Source organism: Leptopilina boulardi, unplaced genomic scaffold (assembly GCF_019393585.1).
Source record: "Leptopilina boulardi isolate dan_hultmark-lab unplaced genomic scaffold, ZJU_Lbou_2.1 LbouV2_392, whole genome shotgun sequence".
NCBI classification, from domain to species: domain Eukaryota; kingdom Metazoa; phylum Arthropoda; class Insecta; order Hymenoptera; family Figitidae; genus Leptopilina; species Leptopilina boulardi.
In genome coordinates this window covers 3,006,135-3,027,576 of record NW_026137965.1, presented here as the reverse complement: position 1 = coordinate 3,027,576, position 21,442 = coordinate 3,006,135, and the positions used below count along the sequence as shown (strand labels likewise).

Genomic DNA, 21,442 nt, shown 5'->3' with positions numbered 1-21,442 from the left:
ACTTTTGGCGGACTGACCATTTTTCATAATGTCGAATATCGAACTATCGAATGCGTAATCGAAATATCTGCTGCTATGTTCAGGTATATTTACGTTGTTGCCGCCGCGTATTATTTCTTGAACAAACAAAAATAGTATTCAAATACGTTTAATATAGTAGATTAGTTAATAATTATTTAATATTTAGTTAATTTTAAATGTGTTATTCGTACAAGAAACGGTTTCGAATTATTAATATTGAAAAATAGATTTTTGAGGTTAAAACCGTTGACAGTCGCAGTAACAAAGAAACTTTAATTTTAATTGTTATTTTCTTATTTAAATAGAAAATGTGTGGACGTTGTGCTTGGTAAGTTTCTATATTTTTTTTATTTTAAAAAACTTATAGAATTTGTTATAAACTAATTAAAATTTATTCGCTCTTAATATTATTTTATTTTTTAACTTAAGTACATTACAACCAGAAATTTTGAGTCGTGCTTGTCAATATAAAGATTCTTCGGGTAAATATCGACAGACTCCATGGATTCAATCAAAAATTGATGATATTCAATACAAGCCTTCTTGTAATATGGGACCGCGAACTGTTTTACCAATTTTAATATCAGGTTCTCATTTAAATAATGAAAATGAAAGAATTCTTTATCCCATGTTATGGGGAATGATACCTCCTTGGAATCAGGTATATTTAAATTTATTTCAAATATTTAATTTCAGAACACAAGAAAAAATTTTCTATTGAGAAATAATTAAAAATCTAAATTTTGGAAATTTTAGGGTGATTATAAAAAACATAAGCTTTCAACACACAATGCTCGTATTGAAGATTTGGAAAATTCAAAAATGTACATGCCACCTTTACGCAATGGAAAGAGATGTATTGCAATTGTCGAAGGTTTTTATGAATGGAAAAGAGATGAATCATTGAAACAACCCTATTATATTTATTCTAAACAGGATAATATTAAAGTTGAAGATAAAATCACTTGGAATAATGAATGGTCGGAGGAAATTGGTTGGCAGGGTTTTGAACTTTTGAAATTGGCAGGAATTTTTAATACCTACAAAAGTGAAACTGTAATTAAATACTAATAAATAAATTAAAATTTAGTTTTAAATTAATTTAAAATTAATAAAAAATTTTTAATTAATTTAAAATTAATTAAAATTTTTTAATTTCAAATTAGCTTCAAATTTCATTTCAATTTTGTATTTAATTTTCAATGAAAATTCAAGATTAATAATTAAAAATACAATTTTTCAGGGCGATACTGTCTATAGTTTTTCAATGTTAACCAGAGAGGCGAATAAAGTTTTTTCTTGGCTTCATCATAGAACTCCCTGTTTTCTTCGAACGGAAGAAGAAGTTAAGGTATTTATAAAATTTAAAAAAATACAAAATATTAATTTAGAATTTCACAAAATGAAATAAATTTTTCTCTCAATTATAGTCATGGTTAAATTATAAAGAGACACCTTTGGAAAAAGCGTTAAAAAATTTACGTTCACTATCATTGGATGAAAATACAATAAATTGGCATCCAGTTTCAACTGCTGTTAATAATGTACACTATCAAGGAGATGATTGTATAAAGCAGATCAAATTAGAGAAAAAGTTCGTAAATTTCGTATCTTTAAATATCGTAATTATTGAATTATTAATTCTATAATTCTATAATTCTATAATTAAATAAAATAGGGAGGAGAAAAAACGTCCAACGGGTATTATGGCTTCTTGGCTGCAAAAAGGTGCGGTAAATAAAAGAAAAGCTGACGATTCTGAAAATCGAGAGCAAAAAATTTCGAAAAAAGAGTGAAAGGTATTTTTTTGAAAAAAAGTAATTTATTACACAAATTTTGTAATTGAATTTTTTTCTAGATAAATTGTTTTTCTAGCAAAAATAATTTAAAATTTCGCGGTATTTACATATTTTTCCAATGTTGGCAAGCTTTATTTCCGTATGTTAATGAGGTTATGTTAATTTGTTGTGAGAATTGTGATTACAGAAATATTTGAAATAAAACCCAATATTTCTTTAATTAGAAAGTGAATACTAACTTTTAGGTAAGTTTTATATTTGTAATCAACAATAAAAGGTATTTCTATTTAAATTTGTATTCAACTTTTGTTAAATATAATGAATTTTGCGTACAATGAAAAATTTCTAACCTTAAAATTTTGTAAAAATTAAAACATATAAATTCTTTTTGAGGATCAAAATAAAATGAATTCTTATTTATTTTTAATATTTAACAATATGGAAATTTTAAAAAGTTATTTGTCATAAACTATATCAAATATTAAAATTATTAAATTATAAAAAATTATACAATTTTAAACTTGTGTTTTTTCATAATACAATTTTAGTTTAATTAACATTTTTTCAGAATGATACCAAGAATACAAACATTATTAAAAGTTACAACTATTCCCTTACTACGAAGGAATTTTAATTGCTGGACAGCAGGAATTGCAGCAAAACAGAGAGGGAGTTTTTTAAAAACTTATCCTGTAACACTTGTTTTACCCGATGGTAGCAGTTTAAATATTCAATATTTTGAACCACGAAGTATCGTTGTACTTCCTCATAATTTAGAGCTTATGACAGAAGAAGAACGTAAAATTATTTTACAAAAACGCTTACCAAAAAAGAAAATTAATATTGTTAAAGATGAAGATATTGAAGATTTTAATGAAGAACAATATTTGAAATTAGTGAAACAATAAATTTTTTTTTTTTTTGAAATCAATTAGTCAATATGAAATTTTTATATTCTACGATTTTTATTGACAAAAAAATTCATCTCTGATTGCAAAAGAGAAAGATGAATATTTTGTTTAGTATATTTTATGTGATTTTTATCATCGCATGCCGGAACACATAGTTTTAATGAGAAAGGCCGGATGTTACTTTTTACAGCAAAGAGGAAGACCATTGTTTACTTCGTAACAACTGTAAATATATTAATGATCCTGCGACGAAAATGCTGAATAAAAAAAAAAAAAAAAAGTAATAAAAAAAAAATTATAAGTCCGTCAAGCGATGCCAATTTTCTGATCTATCCTTTCTTACGTCATTATATTATTTTTACAAACTTTAAGAGACATTACAGTAAAATTTTATTTTCAATTATATTTTTGCGAAATTATGTTTTATTTTTAAAAAAAACTAAAAGGAAATTATTTTTGAAAATAGGTAAGTTACATTCTAATTAATCGAATTAATCAAATTAATTATTAATATTATTTTTAATTACAGAAACGGAATTCAAATTTAAATAGCAAAAAAAAAATGAAAGTAAAACTAATAATTATACCCCAGTAAAATGAGTTCATTTCTGCGTCCTTGAACGTATTTTTCGGAAGAAAGTCCGGTTGTTATTCGGCAAATTATACATTGCTTGGACCACTTTCAAATTTACACGCAAGACTTTTAATACTAATAAGTTTTTTTTCATATGTTAAGTTTGCCAATGTCATTGAAAATACAAGGAAGAAATTGTCGAAAGATTTCGCAAAATTCATAAACTATTTCGATTTTTTTTTTACACAAGTAAGTAAAAATTAAAATATTTTTCTATTTGTCTCTTTTTAATAATATTTTTCAAAAAAATTACTTTCACCATCTCACACCTACATTTTCAAACTAATTTTCGTTCAAGTGTTAACTAGAAAATAATTGCCATGCGAAAAATAGTTGAAAAAAAAAAAATTGAAAATATTCAAAAAATGAAAGTGTCAAAAAACATTATGTGATACAAAAAAATGAAAGTAAGAAAAAAAAACTGATTTGAATTCAAAATCAATCATTTAAATGGAAATCACTTCCGGAATTTTATTTCTGTTCCTTATTTTTTTATTTTCAACTTTCGTTTTTAGTTTATAAATTTCATATTCATAATATTTTTCTCTCAAAGAAAATTTGTCCTTTTTTGTTTACAGGTTTTTTTTTTCGATTTCTAGATTATTTGAAAACAATTGGATTAATTAGAGAATGAATATTCGATTATGTCAATTATTCTTCTCGTTGAAAGGAAGTGGGGAATGAATAGCACTTCATAATAACATCAATTGACTTCTATTAACTTTAATGGTCATAATGATAATGCAATGTGAAAATATTTGCTGATTACACAATATCATATACCTCCTATAACAGAATGAATTTCCGGTTCCTCTTCTTTTTTGGTGAGTCAATTTTTTTTTTTATCTGATCTACATTATAAAAACTGTTTTATGTAATCAATCCTGTTATTTTATATTTTTATATTTTACAATATTTTTAAAATATTCATAAAGTTACTTTTCATTATTACTTTCATTTTTTAATATCAAATATTTAATTTATTCATTATTATGTAAAATTTATTTTATTTCCTAACTTGTTTACAAATTTTGGCCCTTTAAATTCTTTCTTTTTAATTTTATCAACTTAATTAATGACGAATTTTAACTCTTAAAATTGGAGCAGATGTTTTTATTTCCGCATTTAAATCCTTCGTATTTTGTAATTATCTAATCAAAAAATTTTTTTTTTTTTTATTGCTTTGTCTATTTTCTAGAAAATTAAAATTCAAGCAACGATTACAATTCGTTAATATATTTCTTTGCTGATGAACTTCATTAGAATACAAATTCAACGAGCACTTTTTTAGTCGACGAGGTCCCAGAATTTTTCTTGAACTTTCGCAATTGGGTAGTTTCACTTTTATTGAAAGTGCTATTATAATAATGAAAAAAAAACAACAACGATTTCATTCACTTTTCTTCCGAGGGTTGGTTAATGACTCTTCATAAATGACTCATGATGATCGCGCAAAGATGATCCAATGTAACATTTACGTAACGAATTTTTAAAATTTTGTAATTAAATCATTTTTTCAAATAAATATTAAAAAAATTTTTCTACAAGAAAAATTCGTGAAAATTGTAAAAGAAGTATTTTTTAACGAATGAAATTGAGCGGCAAAAAATAATTTTCTATATAAAAATAACGGTGTAGAATTTGAAAAATAACGGATCAACCGAAAATAAAACGGTTTACAATTTCTATTATTAATTTTTATATCTTTTCATGTTGCTTTCTTCAGGTACCGGTGCAGTTGTTTGATGTTTGAATACAAAATTGACAAAAAAAAAAAAAAAAAAAGAATTGCGTCCAGCGAGATTTGTCCGGCATAAAAAAAAAATTATTGCCCACACCACAAAGCACCATATAATACGATTTGTAAACATCATAGGCACTCTCAAAGACCAGGTAAAGAGACAGACATTGCTTCGGTGGGGATCAGTTTATAGTAGGCCACGAGGCACTCGCGTTCTTGGTTGCATGTTCACGACTCTCTCTTCTCTGGATAAGGCCAAGTGTTTGAAATCTCAGCAAGAATATTTCACTTCTCTTTAAAAAAAAATAAAACAAAAAATTTTCTATTTTTTGAAAAGTATTTATTTTTTCCAATTTTTTTGGAATAGAAAACTGAAAAAAAGAGTAAATGAAAGGTAACTGTGATTTGAAACAAATGGAAATAAAAGGATTAGTTTAGGAGAAATCAGAATTTGGAGCAACAAGAAATTGGAAAATTTTTTTTTTTTTTCGGAGAAAGTTTAATGGCGAAATAAAACGTGTTTTTTGTGGTCACTTATATGTTTGTGATAATTAATAATAATTTTCTGTTTTTTTTTTTTAAAGTGATTGAAATGTTATTATTTGGCAGAAGAAGAAATTAATGATTTGCGACAAGGTGACTATTATGAGAAGATAGACACGCTGACAATCTGAAGATTAACAGGAAGTTATTGTTGTTTTGCTTATAAGACGAAGGTGTTGGAGAAAGTGTCATTATATTCATATGCCTCGGTTTGTGTTTAACTTGGCTGACTTCCGGGATTTTAGTTTCTGGAAAAATGTTTCAATTTTGAATGAAATCAACTTTATTGGATATAGAGACGTGAGATGATCGGAAAACATCTTCTCCTTAGTTTTTGGATTATTCAATGGATCCATTTTCTTGGTAAATATTTTTTATTATTTTCATAAAAAAAAAAATATTATTTTCCTTTTTAACTGTAATTTTATCACGAAAACCTAATTTACGTTTTATAAATATAAATCCTTAAAATTCTAGTAATTTTCATAAAATTTTCGAAAATTTCACAAATATGAAAAATATTTATAAAAAATTTAGTAAAGAATATATTTTTTCAAAAAAAATGCAAATTACGTCAGATATCAATTTTTTATAATTTATACTTATGTTATCGTTAGCTTTTCATGTTACTTTTCTTATCGTATTTTGTATAATTTAAATGTAAATTGAATTTTCCGATATTGGAAATAAAAAAATACTAACAAAAAAAAATAATTTTTGATAAATTATTTAATTTAATGTTCTTGTTCCTGTTGGAGAAAGAAAAAATATTAAATTGATCAATTATTATATAATGTTTGAAGATTGTATTTGTGAGTAAAAAATATAATTATGCAATTTCCTTAGAAATTTATGAAAACAATGCTCACGGTCAAAATACTCATAAAAGTCAGTTTAACTTTTAAAACACTATTTTGCAATAAGTTGTAAATTATCTTTAACATGTCTTTTATAATGCAAGAATTGTGTTGGGTCACAATGTATATGTAGATTGAGAAGACATCGATGCGGGATAACTGTACAAGTAGTGAAAGCGATCCTCATTGACATATTATTTAAGCAGGTTCTTTTCTTTACAAGATTCAATTGTTAAATCTCAGTTCTAGGGTCAAAATTTTTTGATAATGAAAAAAATTCTAATTTTCAAAATATAAAATCATAAAAATATTTTTTTTCCAAATTTAATTTATTAAAATTTGTTTCTAAAACTGTAAAATTGAAAAGTGTGTCATTTTTTTGTTTTTTTTTATGTAATTAAAGCCACATTACTACTTTGTATAAAATTTAACGGTTTATTTTATCTTTATATTTATTAAATATCAATAATTATTCAAATGTTATTTAACTGTATTTAAAACTCGTCAAGTCATTTTATATTAAGGTTATAATCATTTAATTGTGAACCAAAAAATTAAATTATTAACGGTTCTGTATTTATATATATGTAATCTTTATTTTAAAAAATTTTCTAGTAGTTAAATGAATATGACGGAACTGGAATTATAATATTTTATCTTGATTGAGGTCATCGTGTTGCATTTCAGGGATTATAAAATATTATTTTCGATGACAAATGGATCATCAATCTTTTAGTTTCATATGCGAGGATTTTCTTTTTCCAATTGGAGCAAAGATACTATTTTATAATACAAGGAAAATAATAATGATTTATATTTTATAATTTTAAATTTGTAATAAAAATTTTTTTTTAATTTTGAAAAAAATATAATGCGATAAAAGTAAGGATTCATATTAATAAAAAAAAATTGAGTCTTTGGAAATCAAAGAAAGAAAAAGACAAAATTCAAATAATACAAAAATGTTTCTCAATTTGAATTTTTGTTTATATTTTAATTTTGTAACTTTTTGTTCATCGATAATTTAATTTGATTATAGTAATCACAACGTGCCCTTGAATTTCTCTAAACGACAACAATAAATATATTTCTATATTGATTAGAAAGAGTATGAATTCAGGTACAAGTTCATCAAGTTAGAGTCAAACGAATGCTATAATAGTGAAACAATTTTTTATTTATTTTTTTTTTTTTTTTTAAAGATAACTAACATGATTTCCAAGTAACTTACAGGCCGATGGCCGGTCCCTCCAGGTTTTCTAATTTGTCGCAGATACTTTCTCTAACAAGTTTTACACATATTTTGTGTCTTTATCCATTTTCCCACAAATATTCTTTTTGTTGAAAAAAAATTTATTTATTTTCAAATCTGTGGTTGTAAACTTTCTGTTTTACCACACAAACGACTGATTTTTAAATTTCTTCTCGAATTTTTAGAAATAATTATTTTTTCAATTTTGCTTCATTTAGAGAGGAAATATTTTTAATTTCCCAAAAAGCTGAGAAAATAAAAGTTCTTCTATTATGGAATTTAAAAATACAATAGTTTTTATTATCTGTAATTTATATTAGAAAAAGTGGATACAAGGAATTTTCGAATTCATGAAATTTCAGTGACTGAATTTCTCAAATGTAATTCTTTTAATTTCCAACTTGCAATTAGATACTTTCTCCAATAATTCTAAAAGTCCAATAAATTTTTTTTTTTTTCAGATAAATATTTGAGGAATTTCAATTTTTATGAAAAAAATTCTTTTTTTTCTATACATTTTTTTCAACTGTTATTATAGTGAATAATAAAGAAATTTAATTTTTATTTTATTAGATTTTTTTTCTTCAATTTTATATAAAATTCAGTAAATAAAAATCACATTTGAACTTTGAGTAGTTTAAAATGTTTAATAGATTTGTGAGAAGAGCAGAATTTCTAACGGATAAAATCTCTGAGAGTTTTTAAGTGAAGAGCGGGGTCAGTTTGATTATCGTTATAAAGTATGAAAGCCAGGGTCATTTGGGGGAAGATCACACCTTTGAATTTATCGAGAACAATCATCAATCATCAATTTTTTTTTTTTTTTTTTTTTTTTTTTGATGGTTGATATAAAAATCAACATTAAACACATTCATTAGAGTTAATAAAATAGAAATCATTATTATTTATGATCTTTAGCTCTATAAATTGAATTAAAAGGAAATAAATAATAAAATTTGAATTAGAATTACTTGATGATCTTGTACCAATTTTTTTTTCTCTTTTATATGAATTGTAATTTAAAAAAAAAATTTAGATTCATTAATTGTAATTAATTTTATTTTACTTAATTTTATTAATTTATTTTATTAATTTATTTTTGAGAATTTATTTTTGAGAATTTTTAAAGTAGAGAATTCTTTTCTTAGAATAAATTATTATCTAAGAAAATGTTATTTTACAAAACTTCTCATAAAGATAAATTTAAAAAGACAATAGAATATTTACATTGTTCTCGTTTCTTTATATCTTTTCTCATGAAAAATTAAAAATAGTCACCATTTTTGGCAAATAATAATAAATTATAAGAAAAATTAAATTGTAATAATTAATGTATTTTTTTTTACAGGTGTAATATTTTTTTTTGCTGGCTAATGATACTTAAATTACTCTTAGAAGACAAAGATCGTATCTCTTTTTTTTGTAACGGTCATTTTTTTTTTAAACCGACAATAGTTAATTACGCAAGAATAATAAATGGATGCGAGCAATTTCTTCAAATGTTTTCGAGTACACCATAAAAGAAAAGCGTGTATGTACAGAGTTCATTGACCTTTTCACACCATAGGTTAATGGAAACTGTGTCATCACCTAATTTTCAGTTTATATAGCTATACCAGTCCCTTATCTTTATTTTCTTTCTATTTTGATTTTTTTTCTCTTATTATCATAAAACTAGCTAATGGCTTGTGTTCTTAAAAAAAAGGAGAGAAAAGAAAGGAAACAGAAAATTTCTGCTTATCATTAATACCACCCATGCATGAGAAGAATGAGAATTAAGAAAAAAAAACGAAAATTCATTAATGAACCTACTTTGCAAATTTATGTTTAAAAGCACTCTCAAAACCTAGATTCATTTGCTATATCTCTTATCAGTCACAAGATCCTAAGTAATAGTCATGAGATCATCTATATGGGAAAATGTATCCACTGTATTTTAATCAAATGCTGCTTTGGAAAGTAGAAATGAATGAAAAAGAGAAATATTTATTTTACAAACAATAAGCATATTTTTATTTTAAATTTGGAAAACTCTTATTGTTTTAAAAAAAGATTAAAAGAAAAAATAATTTTTTTTTCTGAATCAAATAAATTATTTAAATTTTTATTTATATCAAATAAGAAACAATTTCGGTATTTAAATATCATTTGTCTCTATAATTATTTAATACAAATATTTATTTCTATTAATAAAATATTAAAATGAAATTTCCAATTTCTATCTTTCGAAAAAATCGAGAATTCAACTTTAATCAGTTGTGAAAGGAAAAAATTTATTTTCAAATTTACAATAAATTTTCGTATGTATTTTAATTTTTTTTTTCTTTGAATTGATTAATTTTATTAATTTATTAAATAAAATTGATTAAATTAATTTAGGAATAGATGATCTCATGTCTATGACCGGTAGTGTAAATTTTTATAATTCGATTTAGTATCCATTGAATACGTGCGTGTATTTATAAACGATTTGTACGATAACTTAATTAATTGTTTCGACACTTAAATATTGTCCTTGGTATGTGAAAAAACGTAATTGCAAGCCTTAGAAATTTTTTGCCATTGCTTTAATTAAAAATTCAATTTCTTTTAGCTAATTAATATTTTGAATTATGAAAGAATTATTAATTATTAATTATTAATTAATAATTATAAAAAAATATTTTTGAATTATTTTTTTTTATTTACCTTTTTTATTTCCTGGTAATTTTTTTTATAATAATAAGCGTGAAATATTTCTTGAAATGAATTTTAATGAAGTTTCTATATTTATTTGAAATTAAATAAACATTAGGATTGAAGTAATCGGAAAGCTCTCCTTTCTGAATCATTCCAGCGTAAATAATTTTGCGTAACGCATATTATGTTGTCATCCTCGTTTCGCATTATTTATGAAAGAGAAGTGTCCAATACCGTTGCAAAGAAATGGTACCCTTTATTTTCTCACAATCAGAGAGAGCCCGCGTGACTTGTATTGTAGTCTCTTCATTTATACCGTTATAAGTTATAATATATATATATATATATATATATATACGTTTTACCTGAGACTCACTAATGGTGACCTCTCTTTCTTTCCTTATTTCTTTCTCCCCTGAAACCTAATTTACTTCTTTTATTTTTATTTCTTTCACTCATTCAAAGAGGGAAAATATATTCTTTATAAATTTCGCGAACCAGATTCGCAACAATGATTTTCTATTCAATACCGTTTTACTCTAGGACATTTCGCAATCAATCCGCAGATAAGATTTTATAGCCAAAAAAAAAATTAATCAAAAAAAAAAAATTAAAAAACAGAATTTATTACAATTTTTCAATACAAGAAAAAAAAATTGAAAATCAATTCTGAAATTAAAATAGTATCAGAAACAAAGTCGTAGGAAAAAAAAAATATTACGTTTACAGCATGCGGAATTATAATTTCACGGCCAGTAATCAAAACTACTTTGTCATTCTAAGTGTGTGATATGGAATAAAAAAAAATCCTGCAATGCAAAAAATAGTTTAATCAAATCAAAAGGGTCGTTAAACGAAGAAATATTTTATGCCAATACTATTTTGCACTTTCTAATAAATTAATATTGCACTGCGCTTGGGTGCAGCACTTTTGTATTTTACGGCTCATGTGATTTTTTTTTTTTCTTTTTTTTTTTATTCTAGAAAAAGTGAAAGGAATTTAAGGTTTTAAAGTGTAAATAAATATAAAATAGTTCAGGAAGTAATTAATTTTTCTCGCTTACAAATTAATAATGTGAATAATGATGATTGGAATGCATTTTTTTAGAAAATTGAGATTATTTTATTTTCATTAAATTTTATTGAAAAAATAGTCATGTTTTATCAAAAAAAAAAAAAAAAAATTGCAAAAATTTACTTAAAAATAAAGAAGAAATTAATTTTCCTTTATTGAAGAGAGAAATTGATCTAGACTGAACGTAGACTTTTGAAAAAGAATATAAAAATGAAACATGTGTATATATTTCAAGGCATAAAGTTTATAATAAAAATAATAAAAACCATAGATAATTGGTGCCTTCAGTATTGAGAATCTTTTTTACAATCAACTCGTTAAGCAACTTGGATGAAAAAGTAAAAGAGGTTCTCCAATAAGTAAAAGATATATATATATATATTTAAACGTAATGTGATGAAAAGAAAAAAAAAATTTCACCTTTTTCCTGTCATTCATTTTTTTTTTTTTTTTAGAAACGTGAAGTAGAAAATACATTTGAAGAAGAATATTTCTTATAAATTATAAAATTTCAAACAAAATGGTTTATTGTATAAATTCATTGACCGGAAAATTCATGGCTTGTTTTTATTATTTCGCTTTCATTGATCAAGCGTAAAAGATTCTCCTTGATAATCACCCGAAAAAAAAATCTCCTCACACTACTTTTACAAAATTATAATTTGAAATTCTAATTTTAAATTGTATATTTAAATTAAAATTCAAAGCTCGTATTTAAAATTAACAATAATTTTTTAAGAAGATTTCTTAATAGAAAAAAAAATATGTTTTTTTTCAGGAGATCGTGTAGGGGCTCAAAGTTCGCCTAAAGAAATTATAGAATCAGATGAACAAAATGATTTACTCATTTTTCAATCAGTCGTTAAATCCATGAAAGAATGGGAGAGTCATAAAAAAAGTTCTCATCGCAATAAGAGAGAAGTTTCAAGTGTTTGCTATGATGGTGTCGGATGCTTTGAAGATACTGGACCATTTAGTTATTTGGAAATGTTACCATCAGCCCCCAAGGATGTTGGTACCAGGTAATTTCTTAATTATTTCTTATTTCAAAATAAAAGAAAATAATTTTCTATATTTCTAATTTTTTGTTTTAAAAAATTTTTTATTTCAAATAAAAAAAAAATAATTTTCTATATTTGAAAATATTTCTAATTTTTTGTTTTAAAAAATAAAAAATTAAAACTAAATTGATTCTTTTTAAAGATTTTTGTTATTAATGGAATCTATTTTTTTTTCTGGAAAATTATTTCAAATAATTATATAATAATAAAATGCTTGGTCTGTCCTTCTGTCCTAACTTGAAGTTGGTCTTTTCTGATTTCACGTGTTTTTTTGAATAGTAATCTTATGACGTGTCAAATTTTGACAATTCTTTTTCTCATTTTTGCCAAAGTTGTATAATTGTGTTTCCAAATTTCGGAATAAGTTTTTTAAAATTCCAAATTCGAAAATTCGTTTACCAACGAAATTTTTTTTAAAGTTGTATATTGATTCAAAAATTGTATACAAATACAAAAAATTTATGATGAGAAAAAAGATGCGCCAGGAAATTTCGTACAAGATAGTAATTTGAAAAAAATTTATTTTTAAAAATTAATTTTTAAGGTACCAGGGGCCAACGAATACCTATTAAATATTAATTATAAAAACACAGGCCTCGAATAAACTTAAAGACACAAAAAGTCGTTTTAGTCGATTTATATTACAAAAAAAGTGGATTTGTTTTTTATTTTAACAAAAATAATTTACAGATTTTTAAATAAAAAAAATTTTTTTTAATAATAATCCTTTTCGAAGGGTTAAAGTTGAAATTTTTAGAAATAATTAAATTTCAAAAGATATTGTTAATTTTCAATTATTAAATTTTACAGAACTAAAAATAATTTATCAAACAATTTTTGGAAAACATTTTTTAAATTTAATTGAATTTTCAAATATTTGAAATTCAGATTTTTGAAATTAATTGAAACTTTAAGTGATTTTTAATTAAAATTTTAGATGATTTAACTAAAATTTTGAAAATAATTGAATATTAGTTGATTTTAAAACCACAATTTTAAGAAAATAATTGAATTTTAGTTTATTTTGAATTGAATACTTGGAAAATAATTGAATTTTAGTTTATTTTGAATTGATTCTTGGAAAACAATTGAATTTTAGTTGATTTTGAATTGAAATTTATGAAACTAATTAAATTGAAATTGAAAATTTTTAAAACAATTGAATTTTAGTTGATTTAGGATTGAAAATTTTGAAAATAATTAAATTTCAGTTGAAATTTTGGGTAATAATTGAATTTTAGTTGATTTTGAATTGAAATTTTTGAAAATAATTGAATTTTCTTTGATTTTGAATTGAAAATTTTGAAAATAATTGAATTTTAATTTATTTTGAATAGAAAATTTTGAAAATAATTGAATTTTAGTTGATTTAGAATTGAAATTTGAATAGAAATTTTAGAAAATAATTGAATTTTATTTCATTTTAAATTGAAAACTTGGTAAATAATTAAATTTTAAATTGAAAATTTTGGATAATTATTGGATTTTTAATTGATTTTGAATTAAAATTTCGGGTAATAATTGAATTTTAGTTTATTTTGAATTAAAATTTTTAAAAAATAATTCAATTTTATTGTGATATTTTTTTTTTTTAATTATAAACAATTGTTAAATTTCATAAAAATTTAATTGAAAAATAATTTTGATATAATTGAATTTGTGATGTATTTCATTAAAATTATTAAAAATAATTAATTTAGTGAAGAATCATTTTAGTTCAAAATTTGTTAAATAATTGAATTGAAGAAGATCTGAAGAAGATCTACATTTTATACTAAAAAAATGTATTTTATTTACATTTTTTTTCAAATGTAAAAAAAAATGTCGCATTTTATTAAAATAAGTCGATAAAAGTCGTATTTTTGAAAAAAGTCGTATAATCCGAGGCCTGTAAACATATAATTTTCATTATTATTATTTATTATTTAATATTGTAATAATATTCTAATAAATTAAATTATTATTGATAATATTAATCTTTAATTTCTTTATAACAAACAATTAAATACTCAATTTGGTGCTCGTTTAATTTTGCTAGTTTTTAATAAAATTTTTAAATTATTTAAATTTAATTTTGTCTACTTTCAGATTTTTTGTCTACGGTAGCAGAAAAGCAAGATCGATTCCAATGGAGGTTTCCGCCGAAGATATAAGTGAAAAAATTCGTCATGCCATAGATGTAGATTTACCTACTAAAGTACTTGTTCATGGATTTGGATCTGACTGTGATCACATTTGGGTTTATGAAATGAGATCTGCACTTATGCAAGTTCAAGATTGTAATGTAGGTAAGCGAAAAAAAAAAAAAAAAATTGCAATATTTTCCTTCAATTTTTTTGTTTTTTAAATTTTACTGATGAGAAATTTTTAATAATGCAAAATTTAATTCTTTTATATTAGTTTGTGTCGACTGGTCACCAGGAAGTACAATTCCAAATTATGTGAGAGCAGCAGCAAATACAAGATTAGTGGGCCGACAATTGGCGAAATTAGTTCGAAGTTTAGATGTGCCTTTGGATAAACTTCATCTAATTGGATTTAGTCTTGGTGCTCATGTTGCTGGTTTCGCTGGTGCAGAATTAGGAAATGTTTCTAGAATAACAGGTAAATTTATTAAAATTCCCGTAAAATATAATTTAAAAATAATTTTGCTGCATTTTTTAAAAAAAATTTCTTAAGTAATTAAAAATTTGTCTCAATTATTTTATTATTTTTTTTAAAAATTATTCTCTATTAATGACTTTAAGGAAAGTTATTTTTGCAATAATTTCCTAGAATTACAGAAATTTTTCCTTCACATATTTTTCTACTAATGACAATTTGGAATTAAATCTTCATTCAGTTAATGGAGTTTGCGCCTCATCTTTTACTTTCTAAATTCGTTTAATTAAAAGTTTGTAATGGCCTTTATGGATTTTTTAATAGCATACATACAGACACAGATATTCTGTCCCCAAGAAAGTTCAATTCATTATTCGGAAGTTAGAATTTCTATAGAAGAAAGTTATTTTTCCTATATCATTTCTTGAAAATAATTGGCAATTTCAATTTCATCTCAACAGAAATTGATAACATTTCTTCTGTGAATGGAAAAAGTGATTCTTTGCGATATTTTTTGTATTGGAGAAAATTTTTTTTTTCTTTTTTCTTTTGGTGATTGTTTAGAAATTACAAGGCCAGAATGTAAACGTAATCCAGAATATTACGTTCACACTTTAGTAATTGAACTTATGTGCGAAACTGCATTCCTTTTTCTGACCTCCTATTTGTGTGACGCTTCGCTGGTCATTATAGATATATATTTGCAATCGTATTGCTTGCATTATAATTAGAGTTTTCACTATACTAAAGAATAAAACAGCTCAAGTACTATACTGACAAAACGAATATAATTATAGAATAGAGACGCAAATATCGAATTATTATAATTATTCAAGTTTCCTTAATGAACTTTTTAAGAATTATTTCTTTTTTCAAGTGAAAAGATGGAATTTTTTATTTTAAAATTATTCGCATTTTTATTTTTAATTATTTATTTTATGTATTAGTAATTGTTTATTACAAAAAATTATTTGTATTTTAATATTGATTTATTTTTATTAAATTATAATTATTTTATTATTTTATTATTGATTTTATTTTCATTTATTTATTGAAATATTGAAATATTTAATTTTTATTGAAGAAATGTAATGGATAAAAATTTTCTTTTTTTGACAGGTTTGGATCCTGCTGGACCGCTTTTTGAATCCCAAGACCCGCGTGCAAGATTGGACGAACAAGACGCACAATTTGTTGACGTTATACACAGTAATGGAGAACAGTTACTCCTAGGAGGATTAGGTTCCTGGCAACCGATGGGTGACGTTGATTTTTATCCCAACGGCGGTCGAATGCAAAGTGGCTGCTCGAATATTTTTCTAGGCGCAGTAACTGACATCATTTGGTGTACGTATATCATTTTAGAAAGTTGCACAAATCTTCATATTCACAAAAAAAAAGAAAATTAATTTTAAAAACAGTTTTAAAATAAAATTATTTTTTTTCAATATAAATTATTAATTCAGTAATTTAAGATTATAAAATCTATAAAAAATATCGAAAATTATCAAAAAATATCGAAAAATACAAAAAAAATATTAAAAAATTTAGAAAACTATAAAAAAAATGTAAAAAAACATTCATTAAGACGATTGGAAAGAAATTTATGCAAAGAATTGAAACGTTATTCTAATCGGAAATCTTGAAAGTTCACTTTCTTGAATTTCTTTTTTTTTTGAGGAGTATTTCAATAATACGACAACGAATGACATGTATGTGTCATATGATCATTGATTAGAAAGCAAAGTCTTTTCACTTATAGTTGTATCTCGAAAGACTTGGGAGGATCACGTTACCTCCTACACGATCCATTTATATATTCGATTGGAGAAAAGTAGGTTAAATTTCTAGACAGAACTTTTTCAGAAAAACCACTTGTCAATAAATATAATTTCAGCCCTCCAGGATTCTCTAACCGGATTTTAGATTATTTTAAAATTTTTCTGAATTTAATTATTAAAAAACGATGGCGGAAATAATAATTCAATTCGAAATTTAAAAAAAATAAAACACTTTTGCAGAAATGATAATTTTTTTTTTTTACTTTCAGCAAGCACATTGGAGGGAAGATCATTGTGTAATCATCGAAGAGCTTATAAACTCTTCACGGACTCGGTGAGTCCAAAATGTAGATTTCCTGCGTTTCCCTGTCATCGTGGTTATGATGGTTTAATTAAAGGCGATTGCTTTCCATGTGGACCGGAAAATTCCGATCGTCCTTGTGGTGATATGGGATTTTATAGTGACAGTTCACCGGGTCGAGGACAATTATATCTGATGACAAGAGATGAGGAACCATTTTGTGCTAATCAATATCAAGTAAAGGTATTTAATAGTCGAAGCGAAAGAGCAACGAAGAGTTATGGAAATTTGAAAGTCACACTCGTAGGGGAGGGATCATTTAACGAGACTTTCACCATGACCCGCAAGGACGATGAAGAACTTCTCGTTGGTGCCATTTTACAAAAAATTGTGGTCCCACATCCTGTTGTCACCAATCTCGAAGCCATTGAGGTAAAGAGTTGCGAAAAAATAAAAAAACAAAGGCAAATAAATTAAATTTAAATTAATTTTTCAGATAAAATACACAGCATATCATGGTTGGATTTCATCGGGTTTAATAACTTGGAATATTGATAAAGTATTAATTGTCGATAGTTTTGGTAAAACAACATCAATATGTAAACGTGGTCTAAGTCTTGAATCGGGAAAATCAGTTTATTTAAGACTTCAACATGGCGATTGTATTATTCAATCAGATATTGATAATGTGACAATTATAGAAGCGATTAATGATAAATTTCCACAGGAGAAACAAGGTGGAATTGGTCCATTTACAAGGGATCAAAATTGGGAGAAAAAGGAAACAATATCCGTTGAATTATTATCAAATGAAAGAATTTCACAAAAAGGTCTTGGACCATTTACCAAAGATCAAAATCCAAAACCATTGGAGAAAGAAAAGAATTTGGATTCGAAAATTATTGAAAATACCGATAGTACAAGAAATAATAATCGTTGGACGTACATTGATATTTCAGATAATGGTGAATCAAATTCATTGGAAAATTTAGAATCAGAATCGGGACGTGCATTTTCAAGTTCAAATTTTATTCACAAGACAACTGTTTCAAAATCAACAAAATCGCCAACTATTACCACCGAGGCAGTATTAGAAATTCAAGAACCATTATTGAAAGTTACAAAAAAAGAAACTGCTCGTTCAATGAAATTACCTGAGATAACTGAACCGATTTTAAAATCACGATCAACTAGACAAAATATAAAAGGGGATTCTGCATTGCAGGTAATTTCTTTTTTATTTGAAATATTTAAAAAAAAATTTTTTAATTGTATTTTTTTTTCAGAATGATAGAATAGAAATGGAAGAATCGTCAACGACAACAAGATCATTTACAGTTCAATTTCTTCCGGAGAGACTTGCAGGTATTTTAGCACAAGCTGAAAAATATGCAAGACAAACTCTTTTGCCTCTAATTTCGCAATATACACCAAGTTTCGTTGGTATTGGAAGAAATGATCGTCCAAAATATTTCCCACCTTTAGGTGATATTGCCGATGATAAAGAAACTAAGAAATTAACTGAAAATTCAAATAGTGACAAAGATTTCAAAACAAATGTGGTTAGTATTTTTTTTATAAATTTATATTTCTATACAAAAATTGAAATTTTTAATAATAAATTTCAAGTGATTTTGAATTAAAATTTTTATGGTAATTTTATTTGCTAATTTTTTTTTATGAAATTATAAACAATTATTAAATTTCACAAAAATTTATAATTGAAAAATAATTTAAGATAATTGAATTTGTGAAGAATTTCATTAAAATAAAAAAAATTAATATTTAGTGGAGAATTTTAATTAAAAATTTGTTAAATAATTGAAATTTTATAAAAGTCGGAAAAAGTCGTATAATCCGAGGCATGTTACTTAAAATTAAATAAAAAAAATTATTTTCTTACTCTAGACAATGGAAGAAATAAAATCCACAAATACAACTGAGAATGAAAATGTTACAACGGAAAATGTTATTCAATCGAAAAAACAAGGCAACGATTGGATTCCAATTAATCGTGAATCAAAGCAGATCTCAAATAAAAATAATTTAAATACAACAACTGAGGAAAAATCATTAACGGGACTTTGGTTAAATGAAGACGATGGTAGTTGGACACCACAATCTGAAGACGCTGAAGCTGGACCAGAGACAAAAATTGACGATTGGGTACCAATAACAGATAAAATACGAAATGAAAAATCATTAAAATTATCAACAGTTGAAAATACGGAAAAATCATCAACAGGTATGATAATATTTTTTTTTTTTAAATTAATAACAAAAAAAAATAATTTTTCTCTCTTCTATTTTGCAGAAAAAAGTGAAAAATTAAATTCAAATAAAGAAAATAGTACAATTGAGGAACGAAAATTTATTCCATTGACAAATTTGGAAGAAAAAAATAGTAAATCTTCAACTCATATTCAAAGAATTGCACAGACAACAGTTTCAAGTAAAATTGAATCACCCGAGGGGAGATCAGTTCTTTTTCCTTATGTCTATGAACGTAAAAATGATCCACGAACTCGATATATTCCATTAATTCCAGAAGAGGATCTTGGCATTTCAAAATCCCTCGCCGAACGAGATCGTTGAATTTTATTTTTTTTTTCTTGAAAAAAATCAGGTTTTTAATTCCACATAGTGATTAAGTTTTTAAATATATAAAAATACGACTGATTACGTAAGTTTTAATTAAGATATTTTTTTTATAAATTGATACAATTTTGAAAAAAAAGAAGAAATTTAATACAAAAAATAACTTTTCTTTATGAAAAGAAAAAAATCAAAAATTATTTAATTTCATATTTTTGAGAGTATTTATTGACGAAAGAAAATTTTTTTTTATGGATGTAACAAAAAAAAGTGAGATTGTTTTTTTTTTTCGTAAAAACTGGGAGCCCTTAACTTTATTTTCTCTTGTATATAGGAATTTTTACAATATAATATATATATTATATATATATAGCTTCGCTGAAATTATCTGTTTTTTTTATGTTCGTTCGTTATTGATTAATAATATTGTTGTTATTGTAATAATTCTAAAAACTAGTACCGTCATAGATATTCGTCATTCGCGTGTGTCGATTCATTCCAAAAAAAACAAGCGAAGGACGAAACCGAAAACGCTTGGGACGTTGAAACAATAATATTTTTAAATCTATATTTTGTAAATACCATGCACAGGAGTCTCCAACAAAGAGCCAGGTTTGAAAATAAAAAAAATTTGAATATATACAACAGATGAAAAAAAAAACTGTATGGAAGAGGCGATTTTTAAAAATAAATTTTACAATCTATTCTTTTTTTGCTTTCAATACCTAAATTCTTTTTTTTAACAATGCATTTTTTTTCTCTCTTCGATATGCTCACTCCTGATATGTCCAGCTTTTTTTTTTTTTTTGAAAATGCCCGCTTTTGAAAAAAAAATCTATAATCAACTTAAAATCAATTGGATTTATTAACACCACATTTTTTTCTAGTGGCTCGAAGGAGCGCGAATACTAAAAATAAATTTTCAGTTATATATATATTTTAGTAAAACACGCAGTCTTATTTGACGTAAGTTCGCTTCTTTTTTTTTTAATACCGAACTCTTCACGATCAAAAACAGTTAACGATTAATTATTATAGATTATTAATATTATTATTAGCTTAGTAAAAATTTGGTACAATTTGTCTAAAAACAGTACGACGGAATAATTATTGAGTTTTTTCAGTGGCAAAGTTTTGTTTTTGCATAATTTGATTAATCTATTTTTTCTTTTCTTTTTATTTTGTATAAATTAATTTCGCTTTATTTCTGAATTTCTCGGTTCGGTTTCTATTTTATAAATTAGTATAAGACAATTCCTTCGAATTCAATTTCTTTTTTTTTGTTGTGATTATTATTATTTTTGTTGATGAATCTTCATCGTACTTTTCTATTTTTATTTTTTCCTTAAGCTGTTAAATACTTATAATATAAGGCCTCATTAATACACTGACTAGATCAGTTACATATTATATCCTCTCTTTTTTTTTACCTTGGCAATCTCTCTGGTCGAAGTATTTTTTTTTTTTTTTAAATTTCACACCGATAAAAATACACGGGATGCGTCTCTCTGACAACAAAATATACTTATTTGTCTCTTTGATTCGAAAATATATCGAATCGAACACAATACTTTTTTTTTGCACTTCGCGT

At 24.5% G+C, this 21,442-nt stretch overlaps 2 protein-coding genes across 3 annotated transcripts; both read left to right on the top strand.

Moving 5' to 3' along the window:
* The first annotated feature begins 62 nt into the window (after positions 1-62).
* LOC127288650 (abasic site processing protein HMCES) lies at positions 63-3,041 on the top strand. 2 transcript variants are annotated; one of them, XM_051316247.1, is made up of 7 exons: positions 63-349; positions 465-682; positions 778-1,077; positions 1,265-1,372; positions 1,452-1,615; positions 1,700-2,065; positions 2,389-3,041. In XM_051316247.1, exons 2-6 carry the CDS (start codon positions 572-574, stop codon positions 1,815-1,817), a joined length of 801 nt encoding a protein of 266 aa, XP_051172204.1. In that variant the 5' UTR covers positions 63-349; positions 465-571; the 3' UTR covers positions 1,818-2,065; positions 2,389-3,041. The 2 variants fall into 2 exon arrangements, with proteins under 2 accessions (XP_051172204.1, XP_051172203.1); XM_051316246.1 differs by having other exon boundaries at positions 451-682.
* Positions 3,042-5,276: 2,235 nt separating this feature from the next.
* On the top strand, positions 5,277-20,555 carry LOC127288642 (uncharacterized). The gene is made up of 11 exons (XM_051316236.1): positions 5,277-5,500; positions 5,691-6,012; positions 12,291-12,534; positions 14,662-14,861; positions 14,974-15,177; positions 16,294-16,521; positions 17,225-17,688; positions 17,753-18,481; positions 18,543-18,818; positions 19,165-19,501; positions 19,571-20,555. The coding sequence occupies exons 2-11, from the start codon at positions 5,955-5,957 to the stop codon at positions 19,849-19,851; spliced, it is 3,021 nt and encodes a 1,006-aa protein (XP_051172193.1). The 5' UTR covers positions 5,277-5,500; positions 5,691-5,954; the 3' UTR covers positions 19,852-20,555.
* Positions 20,556-21,442: the final 887 nt, after the last annotated feature.